The 18,010-nt window shown below is 37.9% G+C and overlaps 1 protein-coding gene across 1 annotated transcript; it reads left to right on the forward strand.

Annotated features, from left to right (window-relative positions):
• The first annotated feature begins 6,385 nt into the window (after positions 1 to 6,385).
• trim63.L (tripartite motif containing 63 L homeolog) lies at positions 6,386 to 14,775 on the forward strand. Its single transcript, NM_001097708.1, is given in 9 exon segments — positions 6,386 to 6,670; positions 7,087 to 7,250; positions 7,371 to 7,539; positions 9,573 to 9,668; positions 10,100 to 10,333; positions 11,682 to 11,704; positions 12,347 to 12,471; positions 12,949 to 13,014; positions 14,381 to 14,775. Coding segments are annotated over 9 exon segments (1,071 nt in total). The 5' UTR covers positions 6,386 to 6,511; the 3' UTR covers positions 14,416 to 14,775.
• Positions 14,776 to 18,010: the final 3,235 nt, after the last annotated feature.

An 18,010-nucleotide genomic window follows, 5' to 3' on the forward strand; every position in this document is an offset into this window, starting at 1 on the left:
CGCCAACGAGGCGAGTTGAGGCTGTCGCCTCAGACGGCAGCGCCCCACTAGGTACCAGGGGCAGCAAAAATGCTGCTCCTGGTACTTTAAGAGAGAATTTCTGGGGGAGGGGGGGCAACAGCAACTGCTGCTGCCTCAGGTGGCGGAGGGGCCAGGATCGCCCCTGTTGGTACAGTTTGTTTAAGCTGGCCACAGACGCAAAGATCCAATCGTACGAATCAACGTACGATCGGACTTTCCCATCTCCCGACCTGCCACTAACCATTCCGATCAAATAAAGTACAAAAGAACAGATAAGCCGATGTTCTGCCCCTGACAGCAATCGTACAAAAGTTATGTCCAACCAAAGCTAGTGACAGTCTCCCTCTGAACCCAACCAGTTATTATGACAATACAAGTAAATATATTATAAACTTGAACTTATGCACAATTTGTATAAATTAGGGAGGCACCGAATCCAGGATTCGGTTCGGGATTCGACCAGGATTCGGCCTTTTTCAGCAGGATTCCGATTCAGCTGAATCCGAATCCTAATTTGCATATTCAAATTAGGGGCGGAAAGGGAAATTGCATGACTTTTTGTCACAAAACAAGGAAGTAAAAAAATGTTTCCCCTTCCCACCCCTAATTTGCATATCGGTATTAGGCTGTGTCCTTCAAGAAGGATTCAAGGGTTCAGCCGAATCCAAAATAGTGGATTCGGTGCATCCCTAGTATAAATTTTATACAAAGTGAAATTTATTGGCACTACTTCTTGATAAAGTACAATTCATTTGCTTATTGGAAAAGTACATTTAATTTTCACTGCTTCTTGGTAAAGTCAATTGCATTTGCGCTGCTTCTCGATAAAGTTGGTTCCATGTGCATTGCTTCTTGATAAAATCAAATTCATTTGTATTGCTTCTTTTAAGGTAAGGGTGTCTTGGCAGCCTTTTGCTTGTTGTTTATTTCAAAATGATCTAGGAAATAGGAGCACATGCAAGTCCTACAATCTGTTTATATATATTTATATGTATGTGTTTGTTAATAATTGTTGTAAAATTACCTTGTAGGTGTAAGCTGGAACGTTCTATCCTTCTAACTACCCTAGAACATTTCAAGTTGCCTCACTGCTGGATACATTATCCTGTCTACTGGACTCGGCAGTTTGTTTACCTATCAGTTCTCTTATCCCTACTGGCACTAAACATCATGTGCTCATGTAACAGTGGAAAATAAGCAACAGCCCTCCTCCTCCCCCTTGTTCCTGTGCACTTCTGGGAACCTCTGTACCTGTTACAATGACTCAGGGAATTGAGACATCATATGACCCCTTTATATAGCCCATGCAATATATGAAATGTATCTAGTTCTTCTTGCTTGTAAACAAATTCCTAAATTAACCTATGCTCTCAATAGAGAAGTTGTAACCTGACTTCATTAGACTACAAACAAATCAGTTTCATGGGATAGAAATATTTTTGTTTTTGACCCTATTGGAGTACCGGTACATTACTTATTCATGGATCTAGTATGCAGGAATAAGTTCTTATTATTATTTTAATGGGTGCAATTATACTTTAGATTAGACTAAAATAATTTTTCTTAACAGAGATTTGTTTGTCAATGGCAATTGTATCAAATCTGGAACAAGATAATTTATGATTGCATCTTGTCCCTATAATTCTAGCAATAGTGTCTAGAATATAAGTGTCTTCCCACCAATATGGTAATGTTTGCATTTTCTGTAGCTTTATGATTTTTCACATTTTTGTTTCTCATGAAATAATGCCAATGTTTTTGCGCATGAATCAATGGGGGTGCTTATGTATAATTCTACCTTCCCACACCACAGACAAAGAGCTGTCCATTCCATCCTCAAGGCCATGGACAACAAACCTACAAGTTTAGGTGGACCGAATACAACGCCTACCTCTGGAATTCATGTAGAAGACTATAAAACTTTGTTATCTCCATGCCATTTCAGAATGTCAGCATGTTAATTTCTCTCCACATGTGCACAATAAACCTTTTTCCTTACAGGAGAACTAAACCCCCTTTTAAGTCCCCACTGCCCCCCCCCTCCACTGCCCCCCATCCCTGCCTCCCCCCTGCACAGACTTACCCCTGAATTGTGTCCCCTCTAGAAATACAGACCGCACATGCAGAGTCAGCGCAGCGGAGCCTACCCTACGAACCATGCAATGATTTGAGCAAGAGACTGGAATATGAATAGGAGTGGGCCTGAATAGAAAGACAAGTAATAAAAATGAGCAATATCAATATATTTGTAGCCTTACAATTCATTTGCTTTTTGGAAAGCTGCAAAGAGTCAGAAGAAAAAGGCAAATAATTATAAAACTATAAAAAATGAATAATGAAAACCAATTGAAAGTTGCTTAGAATTGGTCATTCTATAACATATAATAAGTTACCTTAAAGGGATCCTGTCATCGGAAAACATGTTTTTTTCAAAACGCATCAGTTAATAGTGCTACTCCAGCAGAATTCTGCACTGTAATCCATTTCTCAAAAGAGCCAACAGATTTTTTTATATTCAATTTTGATATTTCCCAGCTGCCCCTGGTCATGTGACTTGTGCCTGCACTTTAGGAGAGAAATGCTTTCTGGCAGGCTGCTGTTTTTCCTTTTCAGTGTAACTGAATGTGTCTCAGTGAGACATGGGCTTTTACTATTGAGTGTTGTTCTTAGATCTACCAGGCAGCTGTTATCGTGTGTTAGGGAGCTGCTATCTGGTTACCTTCCCATTGTTCTTTTGTTTGGCTGCTGGGGGGGAGAAGGGAGGGGGTGATATTACTCCAACTTGCAGTACAGCAGTAAAGAGTGATTGAAGTTTATCAGAGCACAAGTCACTTGACTTGGGCAGCTGGGAAATTGACAATATGTCTAGCCCCATGTCGGATTTCAAAATTGAATATAAAAAAATCTATTTGCTCTTTTGAGAAATGGATTTCAGTGCAGAATTCTGCTGGAGCAGCACTATTAACTGATTAATTTTGAAAAAAATGTTTTTTCCCATGACAGTATCCCTTTAAAGGTGAACCACCCCTTTAAGTGAAAACTGTGTAGTATCGGTTATTGGCTTTACATTTTTAATAAATATTAGGTTACATTTAACTTCATTACCATTTATGGAGGATTGGTTCCTATGGAATTCATATTATGGACACCTAAAAGACCATACCTAACACAATCTGGACTTTGTCAATTTTGCATTTTGTGTAGTTCCACAGCTGCAAAATGTACCTAAAACATAACACAGAGAAATATATCAGAAGCATATCTTATATGTACAAAATGCAAGGCAATATTGCATCTTTTTTCTAGGGCGTAAGTTTTTTCCAAAACTTAAAAGGCTCAGCACCTCGTGAACTTTTTATTTTTTAAAAAGACTTGGAAAAAATCCTGCACATGAGAAAAAAGGCAATTGATGCATGAAAATACTGGCAGGTTTTTACATTGATTACCCTGAACCTGACCTATCATACTATGCCTTTAGTGTTGTAAATAAATTCTGAAAATTGTCTCAAAGCTTGTGCTTTACAGCATATTATCTCCCATGTTTCATTTGGTACAAAGATACACAATCATTAATATAAATGACAAGAATAGGGAGGAGTGAAAGATTTTGGAAATTTGCACTAGAATTTCGACTTTCCACATAACCAATTACACTGGAGCCCTTTCCCGCCCTGTCTATCTAAGGAGCTATCTGGAAACCGTGTTTGGAAGAAAGTAGCAACATGAAGAACAGTTGTAGTGGAAATGAGTTTCCCTAACAAGGTAAGGCAATGTATATGCCACTGCAGCGCTAAAAATGCCTAAACTGCAATGTAGCATTGCCTTCCCTTTGACTCCAAAGCATTTCAGCTAAACGAGATTTACAAATTTTTCAACAGATTGAATGAAATTTTTGTTAAGTTCGCATCACTACCTAGGAAGTGTATATGATCTTTATGGCTTACACAGCTACAGAAAAACAAACATACTTTCTGTGTTTTATGTGTGGCAAGAGGTTTAAACAATAAGGTGATAACAGAAAAAAAAATTGTACATAAATTTAAAATTGGGTAGGTGCATTTATCTCAGAGTAACAATAGTGGACAGTACCCCAGCTCCACCGCTCTCTGGTGTGACTGCACTCCAAGCAGCCACTTATTCCGTGAGCTCTGCTCATTACCTGGATCAAACCAAAAAAAACAGATCCAATCCAAGTGGACCTGTCACCTAGACACAAAAAACTGTATAATAAAAGTCCTTTTCAAATTAAACAAATCCAATTTCTATTTTTATTAAAGCATTCATAGCTGTTGTAAACTAATTTAAAAATCTCAGCTGTCAATCAAATTTTGTCTGCCCCTCCTCTATGCCTTAGGCATAGAGAAGGGGCAGGCAGTTAATTTCACTTTCCATTCAGTCACTGCTCTCCACACATTCCTTCCTTCTCTTCACCATTGAATTGTGTAGCCAGTGCATGGGGATGGACATCGGGTCCCCCATTCTGGTGCACAAATAAGATTCTGAGATGATGCAAGGCTTGCCTTAATAACAGTGTCCACAAAATGGCTCCTGTCTACTTGCTATAATTATGAATTCCCAGACTGAAGGAAACAAGAGACAAATAATTTATATAGTGTAATCAAAGTTCATTTTGCTTGACTAATGTGATAAAAGAGAATTTTGAATATTTTTTGGGGTGACGGGTCCCCTTTAAATTTAGGATGTGTCCAATTTTGATTTGTGCTGCGAATCTGTGCTTTCTGTACATAGTAATAGAAATGTAATAGAAATGATAGAAATGTATAATAATTTAGAGTAAACTGGCTGAATAGATATGGAATTTGGGTTGGTTTAACAGAACAAACTATAAAAGAATGCATGTATGATGCAGTATGATGCAATATAATGCAATTGGTACAGGTTGAAAGAAAATGTATTACCAGTGACAAAAGAGGAAAGTAGACAGCTTTTATTTCAGCAGCATTACTGGAAAAAGCAACAATATCAGAAATATGGAGGTTTATTGACATTTACTGGACTCAAAAGTGATGACACAAAGAAATCTGTGCACTTTTTGGGGCAGGTACTTTTTTTATAAAAGTAAATAAAAAAACAAAACGAAATAAGAACAATGTAACATCAAAAGGGTAGCCAACAGTGATCTTATCACACAATTCTAGACCTTTCCTCAAGCAACATTGTTAGCACTTGTGAAGGACAGTATAAAAAAATTACAATTCCTAATTTCACCAGTAGGTCAAGGTAGTCTGCAGGTATCTGTTGATCTTTTGTATATGTGTCCCAGGGAGACCAAATATCATGGTAACAGTCCAAAGTGTCTTCAAGCCAAGCCATAAGATAATACATATTATGCATATAATTAAGCCTCTGATAGACTTAAGTGATAATTTGGCTGAAAGCCAGTTGAGAGCAATCACCAGGTTGTTCCAGGCCCTGTGGGTTTTTGTGTCTTAGGGGGTCCGAATGTGCTGCACTTACTTGATTAACTGGGCCCACTGCTGTCAGAGAGCCTCAGACTTCAGAAGGGAGGGCGGGTGCTCACATGCCGGAGTGGGTGGAAAATGTTGTTGTTTGTGGCCCTGCGATTTCTGACAGCGGTCCAGGACATCACCTATTGAGCAGCAGTAGCAAATATTTGAGACTACAATGGATTATAAGCATGTATAACATTTTTACAGGGGAGGCACAATAAAGCTGCTTCAGGTGTGGGATCAATTGGAACTTTCAATATATTTGCAGCTACCGGTAATTGAAATACTTGTGTATTCTTGACAATAGGGCATAGCCACCATGCATGTAAATAGGTACATGTGTCACTGCATGCTCTAAAGCACAAAGGAGAGGCTGAAGAGACCATGGCGTGTTTCAGTTGAGGAGTAATGTACCATCTATATTGGGCAGCACATTTTATGTAGCTTGTGGCCCATAAGTTTGACTGTCATTACTCAAACGAACAATATAAAAATGTATAAATGGAATATAGTACATCACATATTATAGCTCTGTGTGGTTTATTGTAAGCGGTAACAACAGAAAATATGTTGAAGGGGGACAGGTGGATTGACTTAAATAACTTGAATTTTCCATTTATATTGCATTTGTTTGCATGTTGTTCCTGGTTTCATAAATAAAACGAAACAACTCCACTCATTAAGGGATCCTCCTGTTATCCTGTTTACAGAAAAGGTTCTCTCAGATTACTCACTACTTCATGTGACAGCTTTGCAAACTTTCAGGGACCATAGGAAATCTGAGCCCGCAGTACAGACATAGGAATGTGTGAGATGTCCTTCCCCACCATCTGCATGTGACCAGCACACAGACTATAAATAGGATGGTCTGAGGGTCTGCACAGAAATCAGGAGCTAATCTTGGAACAAGAGAAGCGACTTGACTGGAAAGCAAAGATTCACACAGAGGACTGTTACATAAAGTCCCCCTAAGGACACAAGAGGAGAGACCTAAAAGCTAAAAAAGACTATTTGGCAAAATGGATTACAATTCAGAAATTATCCGGGAGAATAATCCTATGGATAATCTTGAAAAGCAGCTAATCTGCCCTATTTGTCTGGAAATGTTCAACAAGCCTGTGGTAATCCTACCATGCCAGCATAACTTGTGTAGAAAGTGTGCCAATGATGTGTTTCAGGTAAGAAGAAATTCTCTGGTCTTGTTTCTAAAGTGTCTGTAAAATAATCTAGTTATACATTATTGGAGTTTGTGCAACCACTGACTTGTGGCTCATGCATGTTTATTTTCTTGCATGTAGATATAATGCTTTATGCAGCCTGATGCTTTTATCTGTAACCTCTTATTAGCATCAAATATATGTATCATTGGTTTGTGGAGGTCATTTAGTCTAAACATTCTCTGTATGTCTGTCTGTTACTTTTTTTTCACAAATATTATACAGAGTAGTTCATTAGAAACCAAATGTAATGTTAGCCATAAGTATTAATACATCATTTTACAATGGTAAACACTTACTTGTGGATAATATGTTATTAAAGTACATTTAAGGTATGTGGCTATATGACAGATATTGACACATTTTCTTAACTCCAGGCTGGTAACCCATATTGGTCAACGAGGACGTCAGCATCTGGGGGGCGATTCCGCTGCCCAACCTGTCGTCATGAAGTTATCTTAGATCGTCATGGAGTATATGGGCTTCAGAGAAACTTGCTGGTGGAAAACATAATAGATATCTACAAACAAGACTGTTCTAGGTGAGAACCAAAGATGCAATAATCAGTGCATTAGAGGTTGTTATTTGTAGTGCAAGAAAAACATATCCAATGTTAGTTACATAAAAAAATCTTTCTCCCTCTCTCTTTCCCACTACTCAGTCGACCTGAAAAGAAGGAAAACCATCCAATGTGTGAGAAGCACGAAGATGAAAAAATAAACATTTATTGCCTCAGCTGCCAGGTGGCAACATGCTCTATGTGCAAAGTATTTGGAGTTCATAAAGACTGTGATGTGTCTCCCCTCCAGAATGTGTACCAGAGTCAGAAGGTAAGAGAAACACAAGAAACACCTTCATACAAACTATGGTTACACCATTTGCCAGAACCATAATATCGGACTCCCTGGCAGAAGCACATTAACACACAGCAGGTTATGAAAATCACCTCATGCAATTGTTAAATTAGTATTTATGATGACACACAGTAGCCAAATGCACTACTTACCACCAACAAGACTTAATAGGGCAGAATGACTATTACCATAGTTATCTATCAATCGTTTTATATCTGTAGATGAAAACTGTGACTACCCCTTATAAAGCATAGCCATTGAGCTGGTGAGAGATATAAAACTATCATTACACAAGCTGGATGGATCATTGCTTCTTTTTGCATGTAGCTTGTGGTCTATAGCCTATGAGCCACAGTTTCACAGTTTATCCACTCATCACTTAACAGACAGCCAATGGATACATCCCAGGGGTTTGGTTGTTAGCCTTAGGCTCCCTGACTTTCATTTTAAGTGTCTCAAAATTAATTTTCAAGGTCCCACACAGTGCTGAGTCTCAGTAGCTCTTTACTTCTTATTTATAGATGCAGCATAGTCAAGTAGTCAGCTGATATATTTAGAAAGAGTTGAGGTTGCAGTGTAGTCTCACAGCTGTGTGGGGGTGTGAAGGAAGGGCAGGTTGAAGAGGGTCATTTGAGCTGATCACTATTAAAGAATATGCAGCTTTATCATTTCTAAGCGGTAATTTACATACATTTATCTTCCAAACACCTTTCAGATTATTTGTATTTCACCAGAAATGAAGACTTCTTTTCAGTTGCTTTCCTTTTTTATTTTTTACCGTTTTTCCAAAATTGAAGTTTAATCAGGGGTGTATTCTGTTACAATATGCGACATTAGTTGATACACCATCTGGGGTAATATTAACAACTAATGTATCAATTATAACTGCTACCTTTAAAGAAGAATGAAAGGTGTCAACTAACGACTTCCCACGATAATAGTTGTCACATACAGCAGTTGTGGCCTATTGCTATGTTTTTAGCCCACAAAACTAAGTAAATAATTGTTTTTGGTTTATCAAAGTTCCCAAGTTTTGTCTCCAAACGCCACCGCCATCTTAGTTAGGTAAATGCTACTTCCCATGACTACATTTCACTAGTGCGCATGTGTGAAGAATTACTCCCCTTGACCCAAGCTAACTAAGAGTGCACCATCGTGGCTAGGAGGATCGCTTCAGTTAAGTTTACACCCAGGGCAGTGGGAAGGAAACAGAGACTTATTTTTGGGGACGTCATCCGATTGAGACACTTGCTATCGTGACACAGTATGCTTGCTACAAAGTACAAGCAGCAACACACAAATAACTAAGCTAAATAAGTGAAATAAAAGGTTGCCTTTCTCTTAAAGGTTGCCTTTCTTCTTCTAGTTTTAGTTTACCTTTCGTTCTCCTTTAATGAAACTCAGGGCCAAACAAATGTATCAAGTAAGGTATCATTTAGAACAGTTTATAGAGTTGCAGACCGACCCCGAGCTGTTGCAGAAAGACATAAGCATATGAAAAATTAAACTTTAAATTTCATATAAAAAAACATTCACAAATAGACAATATAAAGTAAGTGGAAAAAAAGTCTTTATTTTTGGTGAACTACTGTAGCTGAAAACAAATGAACTAGAAAAAGTGTAGGAAGGTGAACAACATCTTTAAAATAAGTTTTAGCTCCCAATGTGCTCATCGCATCAGCCTCACCATTACATTCATGCTAATTGCTAATGCCCATAATTGTAGCTGCCAAACCGGTTCTCCATTTTGTCAATTTATTAATAACAACATAAAACAAGGAGCAGAAAACATTTTCAGTAATAGATTAATTTACTGGGCCTGTGTTTTAGGCTTTTTGTGCCTCTAGTTATGCTACTCATTTCACCACTCCAAAACATAAGTTTCTGTCTTGCTATATGACATATTCAAAAGCAAGTTTTCAGAACTTCAGATAAATGTATCAAGCTTTACCTCCCCAATTTTAATAACATTTTTACTTTTTGCTCCCTTATTTCTTATCTTATTACAGACAGAGCTGAATAGTTGCATATCGATGCTGGTAGCGGGTAATGATAGAATTCAGTGTATTCTTAGCCAACTGGAAGAATCATGCAAAACCATACAGGTGAGAAACATACAGATTAATATTTCCCAAACTATCATCTGGTGTGAAGCTTTTATTTAAGTGAAATACTTTCCAAGAATACAATATATAGATGGTTTTGATCTGGAAGATGCAAATTGCATGTGTAGTGTGCAGCAGACACTGTTATGATTTCCACTCAGCCCACTCGATATCTGGGTAGTACCCGACCAGTTATTAATCAAGTAGGCCACAGTTTAGGCCCCATACACAAGCCAATAAGTTGCTTAGTTAAGTGTGGCCAAGTTGGCAGGCAATATAATTTTGATAATGGAAACTTTAACATATCTTTTCAAGAATATAGTTTGGTGTAGTTTAGTTTATGGTTTTAAAGGAAACCATAAATCCTGCTTTTGTAACTTGTACAGAGAAAAGTGAAATTAACTGTTCTTTATTTACTGCTTCCCATTTAGGAGAACACTCAAAGTAAAAAGGAGCACATGAATGAGATGTTTGAGGCACTGTTCAGGAGCCTGGAGGAGAAAAAGACTCATCTGGTCCAGCGGATTTCACAAGCTGAGGAAGAGAAGTTGAACTTTGTGCGTTCCCTCATTGTACGGTATCAGGAACAGCTTCAGTCTTCTTCCAATGTGCTACAGAATGCTTTTCAGGCTATGGAGCAGCCTGGACCTGCTAACTTTCTTCTGGTAATTTACTACCTGCCTCCCCATCCATTGTTAAATGCCCAATATTTTATATAAGATCTTTCATCTGAGTAAACAAAATACTGCATTTGAATTTGAATACAAGGTTTCTTTTTAATTAAAAGGCAATTAACAGCAGATAAGAAAAACAAAATGAAAGCCTCAAGCAGACAGGCACTATTTTCAGCTGCAGGCTGGAAAGAGCCAGACTAGGACTGCTAATGATCCAAAAACTACGCAAAATAAATCATGAGGCCAACTGAAACATTACCTAGAATAAGATACTAAATGTTAATGTAATGTGATGATGAACTATACCTTAAACACTATAGTGCATAGTTTTGGAGTAAAAGATGTTTCAAAAAGCTCAAGTAAAAAAACAGGTTTGAGTGTCACTACTTTTTAAACAGATTTGACAACATGTCTCATGCCTGAAATTGTACTGCTTGTTTGCTGTAAGGATGACTTTATATTTTTAACTTTATATTTTTAATAACCTTTACACCTTTTTTGGCATAAAATATTTTGCATACCTTTATAAATAGACCTGCTATAGTATTTAATCAGAGAAGATTTCAGGCAGATTAAGTCACAACACATTATTCTAGCCAGTTTGGCCCTTAGTGCACCAATAAATTGCAGAAATGGAATGAATACATTATCCTCTGCATCCATCAACTTGCTGGAATGGTACATTGTGACACTGCTCACACAGGCTGAAAATGTACATATCCAGAGTGTATGACACTACCATTTTAAAAAAAGTTCATCTTTCAACACATGGACTATTAATTGATGTATAATAGGTTAACAAACCTGACATTTAGGGGCAAATTTATCAAAGGTTGAGGTGGATTTTCAAATGAAAAAAAAACAAAAAACAAATTTCGAGCTATTTTTTGTGTACTTCGACTAGGGAATAGACCAAATTGCTGGTTTAGCCTATGGGGGACCTCCTAAAACCTATTTGGAGTCAACTGGTGGACTTTGAGAAATCAAAGTTTGAATCGAATTTGATCAAATGCGCTATTCCTTAGATTTGTACGATTCTAATTCAGCTGAATATGGACCAATTCGATCGAAAACTGACCTATTCGACCAAAAAAAACTTTGACTTAATTTTGGTTGGTCTTTTTGAATTCGAATTTCGAAGTTTTTTCAATTCAAAATTCGAACCTTGATAAATATGCCCAGTAGTCTAAATCAAAATTAAATGTAGCATCCAGGAAATACACATTCCTGTATCTTACTATTATAATGGTCCAATTTAGTTTGCACATTCTGTGTTTCCTATTTTGTAGCCCTCTCTTATGCTCTGCTTAACCTCTTCTGTTCTGCTATTTTCCTGCAGGAGTCCAAACAGCTTATTAAAAAGTAAGTAACATTCCTTATCCAAAGCATGAAAATCATATGACATTTTAAATGAATTGTGATCTACTCTAGTTTATAATAAAATAATAACAATAACTTTAGCTCTGAGAAAACAAAAGTAGAGATGATTGACCACAGAAAATGCAATATGGTACAATTGTCAGGTAGTAACAAAAAAAAAAAAATTAAAGCATGCAGATGAAAATCCAGCAGTAAGAAAGGGCTATTGAAATAAACGAGGTGACATATGAAAAAGTTGTATAATGGAAATGGTAGTTAGTGCAAGAAGTGGTAATATAGTTGTTAAAACGCACGACAAGTATTAATAAGGCACTACAGGTAGTAAAGCAATAAAAGTTTGCTACAGTTCTACTAATCTAATACAACCAGTAGGTTGCATTTACTAATCCGCTATTCAAAAGCAAGCATTGCTTCTGAATTGCTGCTATGGGTCATTAGACCTAGGCAAATGTTGCCCTTTTTATTTTATAACCTAATATGTTTTCATATCTATCTAATATATATATATATATATATATATATATATATATATATATATATATATATATATATATATATAATATATATATATAATATTCCTGCTGTTTGGTCTATTTGACTGTTAATTCCATTATATATTTTCAGACTAATGGATGCATCTAAAGGCTGCCAATTGGAGAAGACTGAACCTGGATTTGAAAACATGGATCAGTTCACTTTAGACATGGAGCATGTCAGCCAGTGTCTTAAAAGCATTGATTTCAGTGCAAGTGAGTTGGGGACCGAAGTTGTAAAGCACTTTGTTTAATGCAGTCACCATTGTTTATAACAAATACAGTCTACAGTCATTTTCTTTAAGGAAAATCAGTTTAAATAAATTCTTCAAGTAATGTGAATTAAAGAAAAAAAACACCTTAAAGTAGTAGTTAATAGGCTTCCCTATTCATTGCAACCTTTCAATTGGTCTTATATTTTTTTAATTATTTGCCAACTTGTTCTGCCTTGTTCCAGCTTTAAAATGGGGGTCACTGACCCTAGCAGAGAAAAAACTGTTGCTCTCTCCTATTTATCTTTAAGTCTATTATTCACACCACTGCCTGGTAGCTTGAGTACATTGGATAATAGCTATCAGATCATGTGTCACAGAATATACCTCATTAAAATATCCTCAACTGCCTCAAGAGGGACCCTAGTGCGGTATAAGCCATTTGAGAAGTACTGTACCACTAAATCGCTTATCTTTACAGACTGTGATGAGGATGAGGAAGAGGAAATAGAGGAATATGAAGAAACTGAAGAGGACACACTTGAAGGTAAGAAAATGTGTTGTAGACAAATATAACAAAGGAAAGCTCTTGGTTTCTATAGCATCCAACTGAGCCTCAATTATATCTTGCAACACTCAGACCATTACAGAGGCACTAATTGGTATTAATATTTTGGCTCTCCCTATTTATGTACCTTGTATTTCTGTTGCAGCCTTTATATAACAAAATCCTGCTCTCCATCAAGATTCAATTTCAGCATTTTCAAATCAGCCAGAACTATTTTCTTAATCTTTAAATACCTTTGGTATAACACAGAGGTAACATTGTATAACGGTATAGAGTATTAATGGGTACTTTTTACCATCTCTCATGCTTCAGTGACATGACATGGAAACCTTATTATTTACCAACATTCTTTGGTTGCAAATTTCACTCGTGAACTACCCTACACTGCAAATGATTATACATTTCCTTTTCATTATTCATAATATATAGAATAGTCAACGGTTTTCAAATGCTAATTTGTTATGAATTTAGGCACTGGTAGAGCTAAAGGGGCATTGTTATTAAAGAGTGAAACTAGAGCTTGTCACAATTTGCCAGAGTGAAACCACCAATCTCTATTAATTTCTATTACTTTAAAGGAAATGTTCAGTATATGTTCAGTATAAAAATTAGATAAATAAAAATAAAAAGATGTTTCATAATAATCTTAGTTAGGCATAGATCTATAAAGGCTGGAGTGACTGGATGTGTAACATAATAGCCAGAACTCTACTTCCTGCTTCTCAGCTTTCTTGGTTTCCACTGATTGGCTACCAGGCAGTAACCAATCAGTGACTTGGGGGAGGACCACGTGGGTCATAACTGTTGCTTTTGAATCTGAGCTGAATGCTGAGGACCAATTGCAAACTCACTGAACAGATATGTCCCATGTGGTCCCCCTTAAAGTCGCTGACTAAATCAGAGTTAGAGAGCTGAAAAGCATGAAGTTATTATGGTTATTATGTTACATATCCAGTCACTCCAGCCTTTATACATTACATTTTTGGCAAACTAACTATATTAGAAATATTTTTTATTTTGGACAAGCTATCTATTTATGCAGTTTTTATTTTCAGACTGAACTGTTCCTTTAAAGTTGTACAGTATTTATCAAGGGTTAATTCTAACTTTCACCTAGTGATAAATATGCTTGCAAGAATTGAGAGTGGCAGAATTTCACTGAGGTAAGCTTGGGTTTCACTCTTTGATAAATATGCCCCGCAGTATAGTACAAAAACCTACTGGATGAAGAGAAATTCACAAAACTGGCCCATTTTTCCCCATCCCAAACATGTTCTGGCAGAATCCAATTTGAAAAACATTAGATTGCTTGTTGCAGCTTATTTTTATCTTTCTTTGCACACAGGGCAGCAAGAATTCCAGGGCAAGAAAAGCATGTGAGAACAGTGTGGGGAGGATATGCCATACTCTCCCTGTGAGTTTCCCAGGGAAAGGGGACATCACATGAGACTAGTGGAAAAAGAGCCTGTGGGCAATGACTCAGGACTGCTGCTAATGATCAGAAGACTTGCATTCTAGGTCATCATTATCCGGATGTATATATTTATTGAAATATATTTTATATTTGCGATGGGTGCTGTGACTCTCTATTTGGGTCGATCCATTAGTCCTAGGGACTATTGTTACCTGGAGGGCAGGAGGAAAGAAGTGGTAACACCACATGGTGAATCCCAATTTGTGTGATACAATTTCACTGCCTTTCTTTTGCATCTTAATAAATTAATTTTAGTGTTAATGATATTCATGTGCAAGCTTGTTTATATTGTGTTATTATAATTATATAAGTAATTCCGCTCATACTGGATACATGGAAATCCATGTAATATAAATCTCTTCTCATTTAAAGTAATAGGAATTATTGTACTTGTGCTCCTACCGCACATTACATATTCTTTTCATAATCCCCAATAAATGATGGTATTTATGTAATCTAATGTAACTGGATGGACACAGGCGAGGCTGTGCCTATCAGTGCTGATACACACAGAGCTGATGAGAGCAGATATGCTTTTTTCTGCCTGAATAAAAGGGGATCCCCAGTGTAATTTGACATTATATGCACATTTTGGCTGCAACATCAATTATGAAAAGAAAAAAAGTAATGCAGGGATGTATACAGACTTTTCAGCACTGTACTGTATAATGTGGGGCCCATTTATGAAAATTTAAATTTGAGGTTTTTACGCAAAAACTCAAAAATTCAGATTAGAACTTCCGAAACTTGCATTTTCAAGATTTATTAAGCTTGAAAAAATGGAATGTAAAAATGTGGCATCTAAAAGTTGGTGAGTTCATGTAGATGTCAATGGGATTTGTCACAGCGAGTTATTTTAGTTGGTAGATTCATTGAAAACGATGGGTACAATGCAATTGCGCCGTGGTTGAGTTTTTTTCACATTTTGAAGTAACTGAGTTTATGTAACTGAGTTTAATAAATAAGGCATTAGGAATTTTCGAGATTTTTCAATGAAAAATAAAAACTTTCTAGTTTGAAATTAAGCTTTTGAAAATGCTAACTATGCCTCTGTATTAAAGGCAGACCAAGTCAGTCGGATTGCCTAGGCAGGGCAACATGCACGCACTTGTTCACGCGGTGACATCACGCTTGCACCTGCTCAGTTGAGCAGTGGTCACACGGGGGAGCCACAGAGCGCAAATTCTATGTTCTATGTGGGGAAAAAGGTCCCCATTACGGGTTAGTAGATGGAAGAGGTACCGGGATGCCCTAGGCACATGTCTCTTCTGCTTACCCACAGTTATGTCCCTGCTCTGTATATCTTACAAAATCTCTATTAAACCCCAACAAGAATGACCATAATGTAGCAGAGGGTAGAGCATCTGCCTGCAGAGAAAATGCTGGCAGAGAGGAGCCAAGGTGGTGCCTTGTGTGACATTAGCCTGCCTCTTCTGTGTCTCTATTTGATAAGCCCCATTATTTTCAAAAGTGAGAAACATTTTGCACATGCGTTGTATGTCACTGCCAAATAGAGGGGAACCTAGAAATCCAAGAGTACACTTTGGAGGTGGAGATCATTACTCTCCTATGGCTGCTGAACTTTTGGACTCTTACATATGTCACATTAATATACATATGCTGGTAACAAAGGGAATACACAGGCTTGATGTAGCTCTTCTGCAAAAGTGTACCTTTCTTAAACCTTCTCAAACTTTTTGCAGCAAAGAAAGGAAACCAGTTTCCTCATATCCTTAGCCTTATTTCCCCTTCTGAACCTTTCAACACCTGCTATATGATTTTTTTTTTTTGTGACATCAGGACAATCCCTTAATTTACAGTGGAGTGACAAACCTGCTATCCTGGATTCCACTGCCAAAACAGAAATTCCTTCTTTGTGCATCTGATTGATCCACCCCAAAACCACCTCCCTGTCAGTTCTCCCACCCCCATATTCACCAAGTTGCTGATTTTTTGGCCTCCCATTCTTCCCACACCTAGGAAAACCTGGTACAAGTTTATGGGGTCACATATCACTTAACCAGTTCTGCCATCTCCCGGCCCCCAACTCCCACAGCCACTCCAGACAAGGAAGTTCCTCCTGTTCTGCTGTCGGTGCTAGTTAGCAAAGCTGGTTCCACTGAAACAGAGAGGGAGCATTCACAATGTTATTGAAAACCACAGGTACATGGTTGGCCCTTACCCATAATGAGTTGCAGACATCTAGCACTAAATACCTTAACAGTAGTAACTATCTGTAAACAACAAATTATAATTGCCAATTGTCTCCAAATTCCATAAGGACCTACCATTATATTGCTCCAAAAAGGAACTCCAAACTGCCAACTCCTCCTTTACTTTGCTACCTATTCTCACAAAGTGGTGGGGCTACTTGGCTACCAAAGGTAGTTCGGCCAACCTTCCACAAAAAGTTCTGCCTAGAGGCATCACTCGGCAGGCAAAGTTCAGGCTTCCCAAGAGTGATTAAACCTGCCTGAATGCCAACCTCTTGGCTGTCCAAGTGTACCAAGGCACTTATTTTGTCTTGGGGTAAATTCCATGCTCTTTAAATTGAGCTCAATGTCCAGAACTTTTATTGTGGAAACAGGACCCCTTTGTTTTCTCTGGCACAAGGGGCCCCAAATTTCTTAGCTACCCTTTCCATGGGGCACAAAAGCAATCTGCAGTGTACTGACTTCCTTGGATCTGTAAATAGGAAGTCATCCAGGCAATGGATGGCCAAGACCACTCCTTCTGCCTTAACCACTCAATCCAGGAAAGAACAAGACCTCAAACAAGGCAAGGATTATTGAGCAGCCCATTATTAGGCATTTGTCAACAAAAATACTGCCCCACCAATGGCAACCCATTTAATGAGAACACAGAGGGTGAAACACAAGAAGGTGGCATGCCAACTTGATCTTGGCTTTTTCCATCAGTGCCCCCTGGCCTGCTTTCCCTAACAGTTCTGCTGCCTTGTTGAATGACGTATAGCTCACCCTGCACCTCTGTGAGTTCTGACAAATGCCAGAGGGGCTGCTGTAAGATGCCACAGACAGTGGCTGTTTGGGCCTCTGTGTACCATAAATGCCATGGCCTATTTTTAATCTCAGTTTAGACCTGCTCCACCTGCGCTGGCCTGTTCCTTGGCTCCCCCTCTGGTGGAGTTGTCTGGTGCTCCCTACTTCCTGTCCTTCCTGCCCCAAAAAATTGCAGATGAAGGGAAGCGGGTCTTACACTTTGTGTGCCCTTGCCCTAAGGGATAACCAGCTCTATCACCCAGTCTATGGCGAGTTAACAAATGAGAAGCTGTATCACTTCTTCATTTCTTGCTGTTCTGATTGTTCAAACTATTTGCCTGAACTATTGGAACAATATTAAGATGTTTATATTGTGTGGGACTCTAAAAACTCCACACTTGACATTACTCGATCAGCACATGTATAGCCTCCTTTGTTGCAATTGCATCACTTGTGTTCTCCATTTTTTGTTTTTGTGGCATTTGCTGTTGCCATCAGACCA

The sequence above is a fragment of the Xenopus laevis genome, chromosome 2L (assembly GCF_017654675.1).
Source record: "Xenopus laevis strain J_2021 chromosome 2L, Xenopus_laevis_v10.1, whole genome shotgun sequence".
Taxonomy (NCBI): Eukaryota; Metazoa; Chordata; class Amphibia; order Anura; family Pipidae; genus Xenopus; species Xenopus laevis.